This window comes from Varroa jacobsoni, unplaced genomic scaffold, assembly GCF_002532875.2.
Source record: "Varroa jacobsoni isolate VJ856 unplaced genomic scaffold, vjacob_1.0 scaffold_939, whole genome shotgun sequence".
NCBI lineage: Eukaryota > Metazoa > Arthropoda > Arachnida > Mesostigmata > Varroidae > Varroa > Varroa jacobsoni.
In genome coordinates this window covers 41,068-55,937 of record NW_019213841.1, presented here as the reverse complement: position 1 = coordinate 55,937, position 14,870 = coordinate 41,068, and the positions used below count along the sequence as shown (strand labels likewise).

The 14,870-nt window shown below is 39.4% G+C and overlaps 1 protein-coding gene across 1 annotated transcript; it reads left to right on the top strand.

Annotated features, from left to right (window-relative positions):
• Window positions 1–10,177: 10,177 nt before the first annotated feature.
• LOC111265169 (trypsin-1) lies at window positions 10,178–14,100 on the top strand. Its single transcript, XM_022841596.2, has 6 exons — window positions 10,178–10,564; window positions 11,180–11,497; window positions 12,000–12,207; window positions 13,287–13,432; window positions 13,552–13,701; window positions 13,963–14,100. The coding sequence occupies exons 1-6, from the start codon at window positions 10,424–10,426 to the stop codon at window positions 14,068–14,070; spliced, it is 1,071 nt and encodes a 356-aa protein (XP_022697331.1). The 5' UTR covers window positions 10,178–10,423; the 3' UTR covers window positions 14,071–14,100.
• Window positions 14,101–14,870: the final 770 nt, after the last annotated feature.

Here is a 14,870-nt window from a genome sequence, read left to right as displayed (position 1 = left end):
ACAATGTACGATCTAGAAAGGAAAGTTTGCAATAATTGTTACTATATTTGAGCAACAACGGTAACTTTGGACAGTCGGTTCCCTAGCGTCAATAAAATCCAACTTATTCATGATCTATTAGAATCATAAGACGAACATTGTTACTGCCGACCGCTGTGTTAGGATTTGTAAAATGTCATTAAAGACCTGTAGAGGCGACGCTTTCGGGCCCGACGTCAAAAACGTCCAACGACAAAAGAACGAGAAGGTTTGATCGCCCCCAAATGCTGTAAATTTGTATTTGTTATTATCTATAGCTGAAAAAATCATTTTGGATTTAGATATCTCTCAAGTTCGAATATAGCCATAGTAGGTCGTCAGCTTGCCGATCACCTACCCAAGACAGCGCGTCGTTTGCGGTGACGTGCTCACTCGTTGTCGGACGAGTCATTAAGTAACCGTCCTTATATCACTGAATAACTTATCTCTTCATGTCTATTCTGCAAGGTAAATATTTATCGCATGTATCTTGACAAAAACATATTACTATAAATATAAATGTTTGCTGCTCCATTGTGCATCCCCATTATTAGGCAATGGACTATTAAATTTCTATAGACGAACGGGTCTACATGGACACAAGTGACATGAATATAACATGGCTGTATGGACATGCGGTAGACAGCGGTCGCCGTCGTTAGAGTTTTTAGCATTTGTATATATAAGTAACATTTTCGAAGGTGTCAAATAATTAACCGCAGTAAACAATAACCTATGTTACGGCGTCAGTAAACGTTTGGTTCAATATCATTCAAGAAGGCGCCAGTGATTACCGGCCGTATACGACAGTAGGCCCACGTATAACAATAAATCGTCACTGATAACCTGTTACACTTTTATCAATGGCAATATTCTCCCGTGTAGTAATTCTTGTCGCCGTTGTTGGCTTTCAGTGCTGCTAGCGTTAATGTGGTAATACTGCGGTAGTCTATGAAACCTCGGTCGAGCACTTTGTCTTTATGGGAGCGCCTTAGCTTGTTGTTATCTTGACGGTCTTTTTTTTTTCAGAGTCGACACCGAAGCCCAGCGTTTCGCGCGAAGTCCGTCCATCGCGAGGCGTTGATCTTGTTCTATCACGCAGCGAGGACCGCTGCGAGTGCCGTATTATAACTGTCAGACAGCCGTAACCGCCAATGGTGGTTCGTTCATTTTTCAGTAACGAAAATGGGTCCGGTCTTTTTTTGGTGGTTTCGTTCGAATAGCTACGTTCTGCTGTTGTTTTTTTTTAATATCTATGCTCAATGTTTTGCTTTTCATTCTGTTGTTGTCGATATTGGGGTAATTAGGCTAAATGGTTTAATGGTCGTTTTCGGAATGGGTTGTATTGTTATTTTTTTACAGAACCTGGTGGTATTATTCCGTCTCTTTGTTATATCTGTGTGCATAGTTTTCGATGTGATGATAACTTTTCTGACGCTTGATGATCGGCATAGAATGGTGCTAAATAAAAATGAAACGTTTGGAGCTATAATCAGTCCACTTAGACAAGCGATATAGTCAGCACCGTGTTGCACCTCACTCCTATCAACGTAACGTTATGATCCACTCCAAAACGCATAAATTTTTTGCAGCAATATAGACAAATTTTGTACTATAAACCTTCAATTGGGCTGAGCTTGTTCGAACAGCCTATACTGTTCGTTCTATGGTCACCGACTATAGACACTTACATCTTAAATGCAGTATATTTTCCGATATCATAGGAAATGCGACCTTGTAGCAAATGTTAATAGGTTCTAGCCGAACTGATACGTTACAATGGTTTATGACAGATATTGTAAAACGTGTTTTTTTCTTTCTAAATAGCCAGCTAATTGAAACCATACAGGAGATGACTGGCGATTTCTGCAACTTTGAAAATCCTACATAGGTTTTGCCTTGATTCCTCTTAACTCCGGAGCGCCACTGCAGGTATTGCAAAGTGGTAATTACTACTGACAATCGCGAGACCCCTGTAGCCTCGCTCGACCCCACAGAAAATCAATTCACTTAAGTTAGTTAACCTATGCATCCACATTATCAATGCTATGCGCTGTCATTCCAGAGAAGGATAGAGTCGGAAAATTCATTTGAAGACGTTATCACTGCTCTGGTCCTTACTGCACAAGTTACGTGACTAAATAAAGCTATATATACGTATATAAGTTGTTGGCGCGACTTGTAGTAGAGCTGCCAAAGCCTTTAGATACTGAGTATTGAAGTAGATAGTAGTAGTGAACATAGATAATAGCAGATATTGGTTCATTGGTATTCGATATATTTGGTAATTTATTCTAGCGTCTGCAATATACTCTAGGATTAGCCGGAAAACAAATAATGTTTACGCATTATAGTTAGAATGCCACAATCAAGGCAGGATTACCGGCACAATGGTCCGAACTATACTAAATCTAAGAAAATATATTCCGTAACGAAAATAATCTGAAGTTTTCATTGCAGCTCAAGCCGCAAAACATACATTTTGTCACAATTTAATCGTTTTATTATATTTACCGCACCGGTCTACGTCATCGATATGGTCTTTTAATTTCGATGCTTAACTAAAAACACTCCTTTGTATTTTTACAAATTAGCACAAATTAAATGTCGCCAGAAAAAGCATTATTGTGAGTTTATGAGGCTTTTTTTTCTCACAAATGATAATACTAATTGGCGCTTATAGACCTATTTAATCAACAAATATACCGTAGTGGTAATTGAGTAAATCAGCGATAGGAAGTTGTATTCAAAGAAGCAACTTGAATGCCAATGAGATAACTTGCCGTCTAAATATCTGTCCATATAATAAATGTCCAGATAAATATCTGTCCAGTTATTAAGCGCTAAGGCCTCTTGGAGTAATATGTTACCTGACGGAGAAACACTTCGATTTGAGTAAACAAATTAAGGGTTATCAGCCTATCAATCCACGTATTAACATTTAATGATAGATCACTCACACCTTTTACAAAATCAGGAGTTATCTATAACTCCTGATTTTATATATATATAAACGTATAGACACGTTCGATATTTTATTTAACATCACGGTTCATTCCAATAGAGCAATAGACTTCTATGGCATAGCCCGACTAGATTTCAGTTTGGGCGTTTATCTTGACAATGTTCGCGTCGCCGGGTTGGACTTACTCACGTCAATCAGGCCGGAAACTTTTAACACGTTTAGGTCGCCAGACCACTGTGCTGCTGCCGATTACGCTCTTCCTACTGACGAGTCAGACAGCGCTCTCATTCTGCTCGGCTGTATGTTAAACATTTATTGCCAATAATGATATTAAATAATATTTGTCATTAACTGCCGAGCTGTGATAGTGAGCCTGTTGGGTTTCTGACACCGACGAGACTGTAGAGATCTTATAGCTTATTCTCTGATACATTTCTCGAATACAAGCGAAAAATCCTAAAAGCTCTGAGAACTTGCGGTGGCCTCGTCGCTCAATTTGGGAACTCCCGACCCCACTTCCTTTTACTGCCTCCACTGTGCTTTTTTTTTTTATTTGTCATTCATAAATCCTGCTTTATTGTCAAGCGGTCCGGAACTATTTAACCAGTTAAAACACTTGTAATAACGTTTAAATCATATAAAATTATAATAAGTTCTAAATGTAAAGTAAAAAAAATTTAATGAACTTGCCGTTATTGGGTAGCCATTATAAATCGACTTTCCAAGCACGACATCTGTCATTTGTCAATATTTTCGTTATTTGCATGGTTTATATTGATGAATTATACTCATTATCAGATACATTATTTGAAGGAATCATCAGTAGAATACATTTTGCCATTTATCGCAGCCTTTAAAACATGGAAGCAACCGACATCAGATCGACTTAGGACCAAATATTATAGGAGCTAAGGTCGCTGTTTAATCTTATTGATTTCATTTTGCTTTATTCAGGTCGTGACTGAAACATGGCGGTGGGGCCGTCAAGTAACTACACTGAGTATTGTCAATTGTCCCTGCACACATCCATGGGGTTCCTCACGAATTCTGGCAGCATTGACCTTTTTTCGAGCGATAACTCACACTACCTATTGTAAGTATGTGCATTAGCTACCCGCAAGCTTCTCCGGCACTGCCATTAAAGTCGCTGTCTCGCATTTTGGGCTTTGCGGGCGGGTGATACAGGCTGGTCCAGGCCACGTCCGTGGCGACAGTATGTTTCGAGCGGCAATAATTATGGAAACTCAGTCTAAAATGGCTGTCCGCTTGTCCTGGGCTCAATCAGCGAGGAACTTATTTTTTGCTTCTTTTATTTAGTAGTGGTTTTATTACGATTTCTTAGGGAAATTTCGAGAAATTTCACATCAAGCACATGAAATGCGCATTGTTTATACTCTGTTCCGCTCGAAAGCTTCCTGGATTATAGCAACCCGTTTTTTTTCGCGTGAGACATAACCACGTCCTCTGTAGTCTTCAACTTCTTCGATTTTTGCTTTACGATGACTGATTTTATGATGAATCAATAACAAATTATTATCGAGCCAAAGGCATTTTTGGCCGAGTCTACCAGCACTCTCACCTCCAAAAAGCAAATTTAATCACCGAACATTAATAACTAGATCTTTGTTTCTAAACTCATTATCTTCCAATGACCCTCAGTCAACTCGTAGCCATAGACAGACTTAATACAAATACAGTATTTACCCGATTTTGTTTTCGAACGGTATATAATTTGAGAACGCTTCGAATTTGCCCATCGATAAATAAGTTAATCCATCAGTTTTCGTATTTATTTTCTGGCAATATACTGAGCTCTAATCTTCAATCATTTATATATTCCTTGCAACGTTTCAAATAACAAAGCTGGTACATAGAAGGACAAAGGCCTAAAAGATAATCCTAGTTCTACAGTTATTATGTTGTTTTCCGCAGAAATATTTGAACGACGTATACTCGTTCTACTTTGACTCTACGTTGAATTAATAAGGTATATTTTGTACGTATCTGACAATGTGTTAACTAGTTTATTGGACGACACGTTCGGTACTTTAAAATGGCTCGACCGTGTTGTGCCGTTTTAAATGGTCGTTGGCTGATCCTAGCTGGAAATCGAGAATCCTAGAAATCGAGCGACTCGGAGTTTCATGAAATGATGGCCTATTTCTTTAAATGAAAATAACACCTTGTAATTTTCGTAATTCTTCATGTTATCCCCTTACGGGCTTTGCTCTTCTTTATATCCACCGGTTGCAAGCACTCCGCTTCTGCCTTCAATTGCTCTGTCACAACCCTCTTCCCTCCACCCCTCACGATGTGCCTCGCAGTTCAACTGCATATAACGACAAACCCGACTCAGAAGCCTCAGTTCTAAGTTTCGCTTCTAACTTTTATGTCAAAATGTAGATTACGACAGTCGCTCATGTGGAACCCTCTGTCTAATCGACTAATTGAAAACCTCGTATTTCTGAATATTTAAGATCTCAGATACCAAATATGACTCAGAATAACACTCTAGCGTCTGTTTTCGCCTCCGCACCTAAATAATATAAAGACGCTTTTGAGCATCATTAAACGAGCTGTTTTACTCTTCCCTTTTCGTTGAACTCCTCCGCCAACGTTTTTTTTTTTTATAAAATTCCTTTTGAATTGCAAAGGGGAAAATTGTCTCTATTGATACTCCTATTCACCGCAACGACAATCGTGACGCAGCAAATGATCCGTTCATTTCAAAGAAATGTTAATTTTTACAGAAGTTATTAACTACATAAAGCTTTAAAGGTAATAGCTAAGGTAACGTTATTTATTTATTTAATACCAAATTATTCAATCGCTTGATGAGATAGCCTGATCTGTGTGGGAGTTTGGCCAAGAGACCCAACTCGGCAAAATACCCAGTGAGTCGAATTTGTGAGTTAACCTACCACTAAGCTTAGTAAGTTTATCAAAATTATGTTTGTCTTAACAGGTACAGCATCTGCTGAGTGCTCAAAAGCACAGAAGTCCCAAGTGTTCATTCGTTGCCAAGATATATTTCATCCACTTTTGTGACGCCCATATCGTAAGGTTTCAATATGCAGGTCTAACAGACGAAATCGATAGTTGTCCTGTTATTTAATAAGTATGGAGGCTCGGAGACGTTAAGGTGTGCTTTACTGACATACAAATGTCAACTTATAAACGGCAATTGCTCGTATCAAATGCATTATGTAACGCTCAACTAGTCCAATATCAATAACCGAACACATAACCATCATATATTCTCGTTGTACCTAAAGTAAAAGGCATATTGCTTGAATTCACTGCGTATTTATCGGACCTTGAAAAGGCCAAATTAGTGACCAAAATAGCCTGTCGCGTTAGTCTACATGAATACCGCAATGGCCATTGTCGATTTTAGACATCCTTAGCACAAAGGGATCGTGACGGTTCTGTATCAAATTATAGTACGGCACGCAGTGTCGCACGTTTTTTTTACGCACAGTGGTGACGTTGGCCGAAAGTGACGAGAAACCATAGAGAGGCCATATTTTACCTGTAGCGCTTCATGGCACGAAATACTCGTTAGCTTTAGCGTAGATCTGGATAATATAGCCGCGGGTTTGAAGTCCACAGAACACTGGTTCCGATGTATCGCCATCAGGAAGTAGTACACATAACAGATTGCTGATGTAGGTTGTGAGATAATTTGACATCTACCGTCACGGTTTAATTCTAGTTATTCCAAGTGCTCTTTTATGCTGCGCTCGTCCTTTGGACCATTTCTTTTTCTTCCTGTTCAACATCCTGAAAGAACAAGCCGAAATAGTCCTTAAATTATGCCGATCCCATCGAAACTCGCCACCGAAAGTATCACAATGATGAGCTTCCGGTGGAAATTCCTAGTAAGTTTGGGCTCGCTAGATTTCTGAGTGCACTGTATCGTAAATTCAATGAGATTAGATACAAGCTTAAGTGTAAGCCAATTTATTCCGGCTTTCTCTACGAAAAGCAACGAAAAAAAAAGGCCCATAAACTATACAATATGGATTTAGTGGAGTATGGGAAAATTTCAGATAGCTTGTCTATTAGAGTACACCTCCAGAATGCGAAATGTGTACGTTGGAAGAAGAGTGGAAACGGTGCGCGTGATGACGCAGCGAAATTCGTATTCGTAAGCTGTGGCGTCATCCCGTAAGGGGACTTGGCTCAAAATCTTAGTTCTTAATGATAATAATTAATAAAACATAGACTTTCAGTAAAAAAAAAAAATATAGAGTTATAAGTTGAACCCTGTTATGAGTTGAACCCCTGATATGTCACAACATTTGAAAAGAGAAATTCAGTGATATATAGATACTTATCCGCAAAATCGGATATGTAGTTCCCTGTTAAGCCGTTTTGACGGAGATATGCGTGGAGTCCCTTTTTAATGATAGAACTACGCAAATTTGGGCGGGGCAAAGCTGAGTTTTTATTGACCTATGACTAACAACTTTATCTTCACATATGGGATCAAATATAATGTGGGTTAGAGTTTAGCTATGAACAGTGTAAATGTTCGGCAGTACGATTCTAATTTCCAGCTGACGAGAACTGTCGTTATATAGATATACTACATAATTGTGGAACTAAAATGAGTTTCGACAGAATGAAGTCCAAGACGCCGTGGTGCAACGCTTGTTTCTTAAGCTTGTTTGTCTAACCTGTAGATTCTGTAGACCCATTAAACTGATACCATGATGAAACAACCTATAGGGCCATATTGAAAGGCTTCGCTTCGCCACAGATTGTTCAGAGGCGCAATCTTTGTTAATAGCGGTTAGATGCTCTTTCCTATTTCTTTTTGTTCTGGTGAAAATACTAAAAAATTGTATAATAATATCTGAAACTGAAATATATATATGTAGACACGTTGATATGTTTTCGGCCGTTTTTTATATAGCCTTAATTGTCCATACCGAACTGGATTAGACAACCTATGGGACGTAAAAGAATAGTATATAATTTCATTTGTGAACAAAGACGATATACAATATCATAATAAAGTGGACTTTTTTTTATTCTTTACACGGGTGGTAAACATGTAGTATGTGTCTGTTGCAGAGGTTTCAACCAACGATTTGTGCTTTTCCAGCCAGAACCTAGCCATCCAGATCGCTACGCGTACATACCACATGTTTAACATGTATCAGGTATAGGGGATACAATTGCGCTTGTTATAAAAAGAACAGAACATTGACTTGTTTCTACATGTGATTGCAGAAATAGGTGATCTAGGTCACCTCTCAGTGACGACTAACGGTCTCAAGTAAAAACATAGAACGTTTAATCGTTCATCTTTTATATGAACACTGTTCATCCGCGTGAATGAATGATACTCTGGCTCTGGATCATTGACTCAAATTCGGGGTCTATAGGTTAAAGGGTTAATTCCATTGACTTGAAGGATACATTCGCATCGTTAATCCCAAGCTTGAACATAAACATCAAGCTTCTTAATCTGCTGTCATAAGTCATTTTGTCTCTTCTTCAGCTGCGGCCGCCACGTAAGCCTGGACATACCCCAGCTCCTATTGCTATCGATATTCCCTCTGTTTTTTATTGCCGTCTCCTATGATTTACAACAGCAACCAACCCCCTAACAGCGTACTCCACATTGAGGATCGAAATCACTCTACTCGGCATGAATAAATTTAACGTGTAAACGTGCCCTTACAGTAGGCACTACGTAGGACGCCGTGCCGATATTGGTACGGCAATACCCGAGAAGACCTTTTGGCCCTCTGCTCAACCGTAGCGGGATCCAGGCAGTGAGTAGCTATATTTATGCCTATATTTAGCGGTATTATCTCTTCGTAACAGGCGCCTCGTACGTATCGCACTTGCAGTGCATTGAATAGAAGAAGGATGAATAATACGAGGTGGCGCTATAGCTTTGAGTTCGGGCTGGTTGAGCTATTCGTAGCACACAGGACGGCACGAGGATCAGGTTGATAATAGGCACGGAACGGGCTTTTAATGGAAAAGCCTCACTTTGATCTTGAAAGATCGAAACTACGGTTAGTTTGGCGGTGGGAGTGACACGCGTATACTTTTATTATTGACTGCATTTCTTTGACGGTCTTTTCTAACTGTCACTCATTATTATTTTAATACTATTCCCCCTAGCGACTAACGATTGAGTAGATCTCATGCGTTCTGTTGGATCTTGCAAATCATGCTTTAACCGGACTTTTTATCAAGAGTAATTTCTGGACTTTTCTCTCCTTTATTTACTACGTCAAATGCGCAAAGAACCAAGAGTAATCCTTGAAACCGGCAACAGTCTTCTGGGCACTGTACTGCTTGTCCCCTTGGCTATAGCTGTTCGAAACGTATGCGAAGAAAACGTTTCGAAGGTTTATCTAACAAAGGCCAAGTAGTAATATTAATATATGGACATAAGATTATGCATAGAAATGCGCCACTCCATTCCGGAGTATTATTTTGTAATATGGCTATTCTGTTCGTTCGAGCTATGAAATGAGCATACTTCTACTTCTACACATTGGAAATTTTAGCTACTACATAATGTAAACAAAAATTGCATATCAGAATGGCCCCTGGCTTGGATATTCAATGTAAAAATCAGTTTTCCTAGACAAGGGTTATTTGCCCCGGTACAGCTTACTGGGCAACGTATTTGCCCGCTAAGCATAGGGATGTAGGTTCGAACCCGGCTATCCGATAAGAAGCTTAACGGCGATACCGGACGTGAAACTCGAAACATAGAGGCTTAAAATTAAGTAAACCTTCTAACCACCAAAAGTAACGCCTAGGTTAAGCAACAAAAATAGTAAACCAACTGAGTGGCTGGCTATTGCTGAATACATGCCCGAAGTATCTATAACAAGTAACGTTAAAACAATGAAATTCCATATTAGATCGATTTTGCAGACTATTCACAAGTTACGACGTTCGTCTAGCGCAACTACAGCAGTAAAACGGTATCATACAAACGTAGGCTGCCGTGCTGAACAACAATAAGCGATTTATCATCACGATTTTACATGGTTACGTAAGGCCAGCAGATTTTCGATTATGTCTCTTCTAAATTAGTATCCCATAAATAAGTCCCAAAAAAAAGATGAGCTCTACCTCAATTTGCCAGTAACTTGCCCGTATTCACTTTCATTCATTTCGTCCTGCGACGTTCGGCTGCGTGATTATCATAGGGGTTGTGTCAGCGAACGGTGTATCCTACAAGAATCCACTTATACTGGTCGTCTATTAAGGCCTGTTTCTGGTCTGCTCGCGAGAGCAATCTCCGAGCGCATAACAGCAAGTGCAAACAGTGAAAAGAATTGACTCGAGAATCGTAAAAATATCCCTAACCGTTATAAATGCAAAATTATACTTCAACAATCTTTTAAATATCGACGATTGATCCGTTGCCTGTAGCACACTCAAGGACAATTCAAAATGAGACCGCTCCTTAGCCTAATGGTGCTGGCTTTTTGTCTCGGATTTGTTTATTCATTAGTGACATGCGGCCGTTCATTAAATCGTGGAGGCAAAATTGTCGGTGGAGAAAAGGCTCAACTGGGGGAGTTTCCTTGGCAGGTAGGTCACCACAGGTCGTAACGTATTCGCCTGCTGTTATCTAGGTTCGAACCGGGCATAGACTTCGCTTGGTGCTGAAAGCCAACCGGACGTAAAATTCGAAACATAGAGGTCGGAATATACGGAATGATTTTCTAGTGTTGCGTTATATACGAGCCAAATAGTTTTATCTCAAGTTTTTAACGTAGGATTGAACCAATTCGTGGTTACACAACGTTTAAGGTTGTAACATGGAGATTTCAGAATGACCTAAATAATAATGACTTGGTGCGTCCCATAGGACCCTACTTCTAGCGACTGTGAACGTCTAAACTCAATTCGTTCTTTCCTCACTGCCAAAGATGCTCACTGCATAGCTTGCTAGCACTATCACGTCATCCTTCCTCCAATGAAATAAACGTTCGATGTGGCCATTATTCTGCTCTGTTATACTACTTCTGTCAACTTACTAGCGTTACTTATATCACCCTAGCCCAGCTATGCTATAGCACTCGAATGGTTCAAACTATCCATTGCAAAAGCTTTGGCCCTGACACAACCGTTGTGCGAAGACAAACACTGACTCATTTAAGAGCCTCTACATAGTCGGCATGTCTATGGCTGGCTTATTTTTAGGTGGTACTACAGCAACATGGCGGACATATTTGCGGCGGGTCAATTTTATCAGAGAACTTCGTCATCACGGCAGCCCATTGTGTTCAGGACACTCCGTTCGTTTATACGGTCGGTTATGGCTCTCTTGGGAAGTACGACTTTTTGTTGAAGGAATCTTCTGTCAAGAGTGTTCACATTCATCCCGACTGGAACCCAAATCTGGGACTTTCAAACGATATCGCACTTCTCAGATTGTCCCAATCGGTCGCGCTGAACGAAAAGACGGCAGTGCCCGTCTGTTTGCCTCCTCCTGGTTACGAACCACTGGGTAACCTAAAGGTAATCCTTATCATGTTAGGTCCATATTAATGAAGAATGGCACGTTTGAGGACTCAACAAATCGACAGTATACTGTCGAAGTATAGGCGCTATTAGAAATGGGAAAAATACACATAGACTTTTTGCAAGGGTAAAAACGACCTATCAAGTATTTTCCCTAGAAAGTTACCTAGCTATTATCATTATTAAACAATGCTTTATAAAAGCGACAAACAGTTTTATCATAGTAAAAATCTATCTATCTTCACCATGAGAAGTTATATTGTTTTTAGAATAAAAGTGTGAAAATATATCTGCATTAACTAGATCTGCTTAGTAGTGTCTCTTCACGTTATCGAGTCAGAAATACACTCATATTAGAAAACAGATAAAAAAATGAATACCTTTTTTTTTTCTACTCTTATTTCTTTGGCTAGCTCTCAGTCTACCTAAACTAACTAGAAGGAACGTAAAATTAGCAGAGTAGTTTCATTACGTTATGGCTGTGCCATTTCATCGACAGATATCGGGCTGGGGACGGGCCACTGAAAACGGTTCGGCCACGGTAGATCTTATGTTTACCTCTGTGCCAGTAATCCCAAATGATCAGTGTGCTTCTCGTTATCGTGGCGTGTATAATGCCACCTCGATGTTTTGCGCAATGCAGCCGGGCGGTGGAAAGGATTCATGCCAAGGGGACTCAGGAGGTCCCGCCGTAATCAAACACGGAGGTTGGTACACAAACATTTCTGACTGCAGACGAATCCGTGCCGTAACTGTTTGTAGGCACAGTTGTCAAATGCATAGGGGGATGTTTTTCGCTACTATACACTTGTACGTTAGCAAATGATTTCAACAACTTGGAAAGTTATAAAGAATGCTAAGCTACGCTTTGATGAGCGAAAGGCTAGTCAAGTTCTCTGCTATACTGGGGAAACATTTACAGTCTATTATAAGAAACTAGATATATTAGCCGGCGTCTGCCCGCTGCCAGCGTATGGATATCCTTCTGACAAATGAATAATCATTGATGAGTTTCTCGCCAGCTGGATTGCACATTGGGTTTCAGTAATCTGTAAATAAAAGGGGGTCGAATGTTAAGGTTACACGTAATTTTCCCATCTGCAGAGCCTTTGCCGTATTGCGTGCTTCTAGTCTACGACAGAGTCATTTGCGCTCATACGTTCAGGCACGGATGGCAAAGGGTCGCATCATAGATTTCGGTGCTGTCCTAAGTGTTATACAGTCGATACGTCTTGGACGTGTATATTGGGCTACTTATATACTTTTGTCTATAGATCAATTTATGTTTGCCCTTGTGTAGCCGACTTTCGTATTATATTCAAGTTAAACGAAGCAAGTTGAAGCATTTTGAGTCTGGATTGCTTCTTTTTTTTGTCATGCCTACTCAATATTCTTCTCGTAGCAAGATATATAAGGATGGATTATTAAATGCTAAGATCAAACGACACAATCAGCCTATATAAACGCTCGTAAAACGACGTTCATCCACTATTACCTCAATTTTGTTTAGTAAGAGTTTTAAAACTAGGTAGGGCAATAACGAAGGCACTTTATAGTTGCGCTTCTTAGATCCGGCTACATTGCAACGACGAATTTCCATAGCTCGGTCTGTACAGGCATGAATATGACGATAGTAATTAATATTAGCATAGTGGCTCACAAAAACATTTTCTGTTAATTTTTTCTACCAGTAAGTGTTCTTTTTTTTTTCGACTCGTCGGTTGCCGCGAGCGAATAGAGGAGTATCGTTACATCGAGTGGTCCATTTTACTGTGGCTATTTGTAGGGATCAGCTACCTTGCCGGAGTGGTATCGTGGGGTGAAGGTTGCGCGCGAATTGGAGCCCCAGGAGTCTACACCCGCACAACCACATTCACTCCATGGATCGAGGATATCGTTGAAGGATTTGGTAGTACAAAGGATCTTGAGCAGGTATTCTATTTCGTCAACTCTATTTACAATTATGTTTTGTTGTTGTTGCGCAACAGAAACTGAAGATACTGTTATAATCATCATTATGATTGTTTCGTTCTTCCTTCTATTCCTCATAGATTCGTTCAACGCTAAACGACGAAACTCTTATAAGGATAAAGATGGCTTCAAGGGTACCAGAACCTTACCTAACTACTACAAGCATAACAGGTCTTATTTGGGAACAACTACCTGCGATTAATGATCCTCTATCGAATATTCAAGAACAGGTGGGAGCAGATTTTTATTCGGTTGCTCAGTAGTTGATTACTCCGCTTGTCAATGTACTTTATCATATCAATGCGCATTGCTGATTGTAGATTATGTATTGCGACGAGACTATAAAAAACCGACAGAAAAAAAAACACTACTTTAACAGTTTCACTTAATAAACCTAGTGAGCACAATATCGTTCTACAGAAACGCTAAAAAGCTTAGTTCTCTCCCTAAACAAAGGTTGTAAACCCAATATATATTGCTTTTATTTGCAGGTTCCTGAATCTATTTTCAGTATGGCCTCACATATTGGTAATGCAATCGGGTCAATTTCTGGAAGTTTCGAAAACCGTACCATCGTCCGCGGCAGTGTGAAGAATTAATAAAGTGAGCAAATGTTGCATTTGTGCTAACTTTAGATACATTTTTCACTTATAATTATTAACTTGATGTCAAATAACGTTTAGAAGTTGTTTCATTATTTGACAATGAACAACTATACTAATCACACTTAAAGCAAGAGTATAAAATAAAAATCTCAGCGAAAATGAGATGAGGCGATAGTGGTAGAGCGTTACTTTAGCACTTTGAAATAAACAAAGCCAAAAAAGTCATCTTGTAGCTATTTACTATATACATCCTATATCTGTACCATGTGGTTGGTTCATTGAATCCGCATAGGCGACTGAATTTACGTCAACGTTAATGAGACCATCGGAACAGAATAAATTCGATAGAGAGTCACGAAATGATTTTCAGACAATGCTTTAGCAAGTTCGTCACAAAATTTAATAAATGCTAGTTTAATTAAATATTCATTTAATTTTTCTGATATTTTCAAAGCCAACTATAAAAGTCACTTAGAATGTAAGTTATTAACCTAAAAAATAAAAATTTTTTTGTATATAGATATAGAATTGGATATAGTCGATTACCACCGATCGAATATCTATAGCACAATATTATGGCCTTCGTAATATTTAGCCTTTATTTGTGGCTCAACGCCGCTTTACTGGCATTAGTTAAGTTCAGAATAGAACGAACTCGCGGTTCGGGAGAGACTGGGTTTAGAGCAGTTGATCAGCACTGCATTCCCTACTTTCAACAGGGCAATATTGAACGTTTCTGGGTTTTCGGACTGTACTAGTTGGTAATTGCACACGTTTTATGAGCAACATGTACG

Coding starts and splice junctions, on each gene's coding strand:
- LOC111265169 (XM_022841596.2), top strand. CDS start 10,424: ATGAGACCGCTCCTTAGCCTAATGGTGCTGGCTTTTTGTCTCGGATTT. Junction 10,565..11,179: donor TGGGGGAGTTTCCTTGGCAG/GTAGGTCACCAC, acceptor GCTTATTTTTAG/GTGGTACTACAGCAACATGG. Junction 11,498..11,999: donor AACCACTGGGTAACCTAAAG/GTAATCCTTATC, acceptor TTTCATCGACAG/ATATCGGGCTGGGGACGGGC.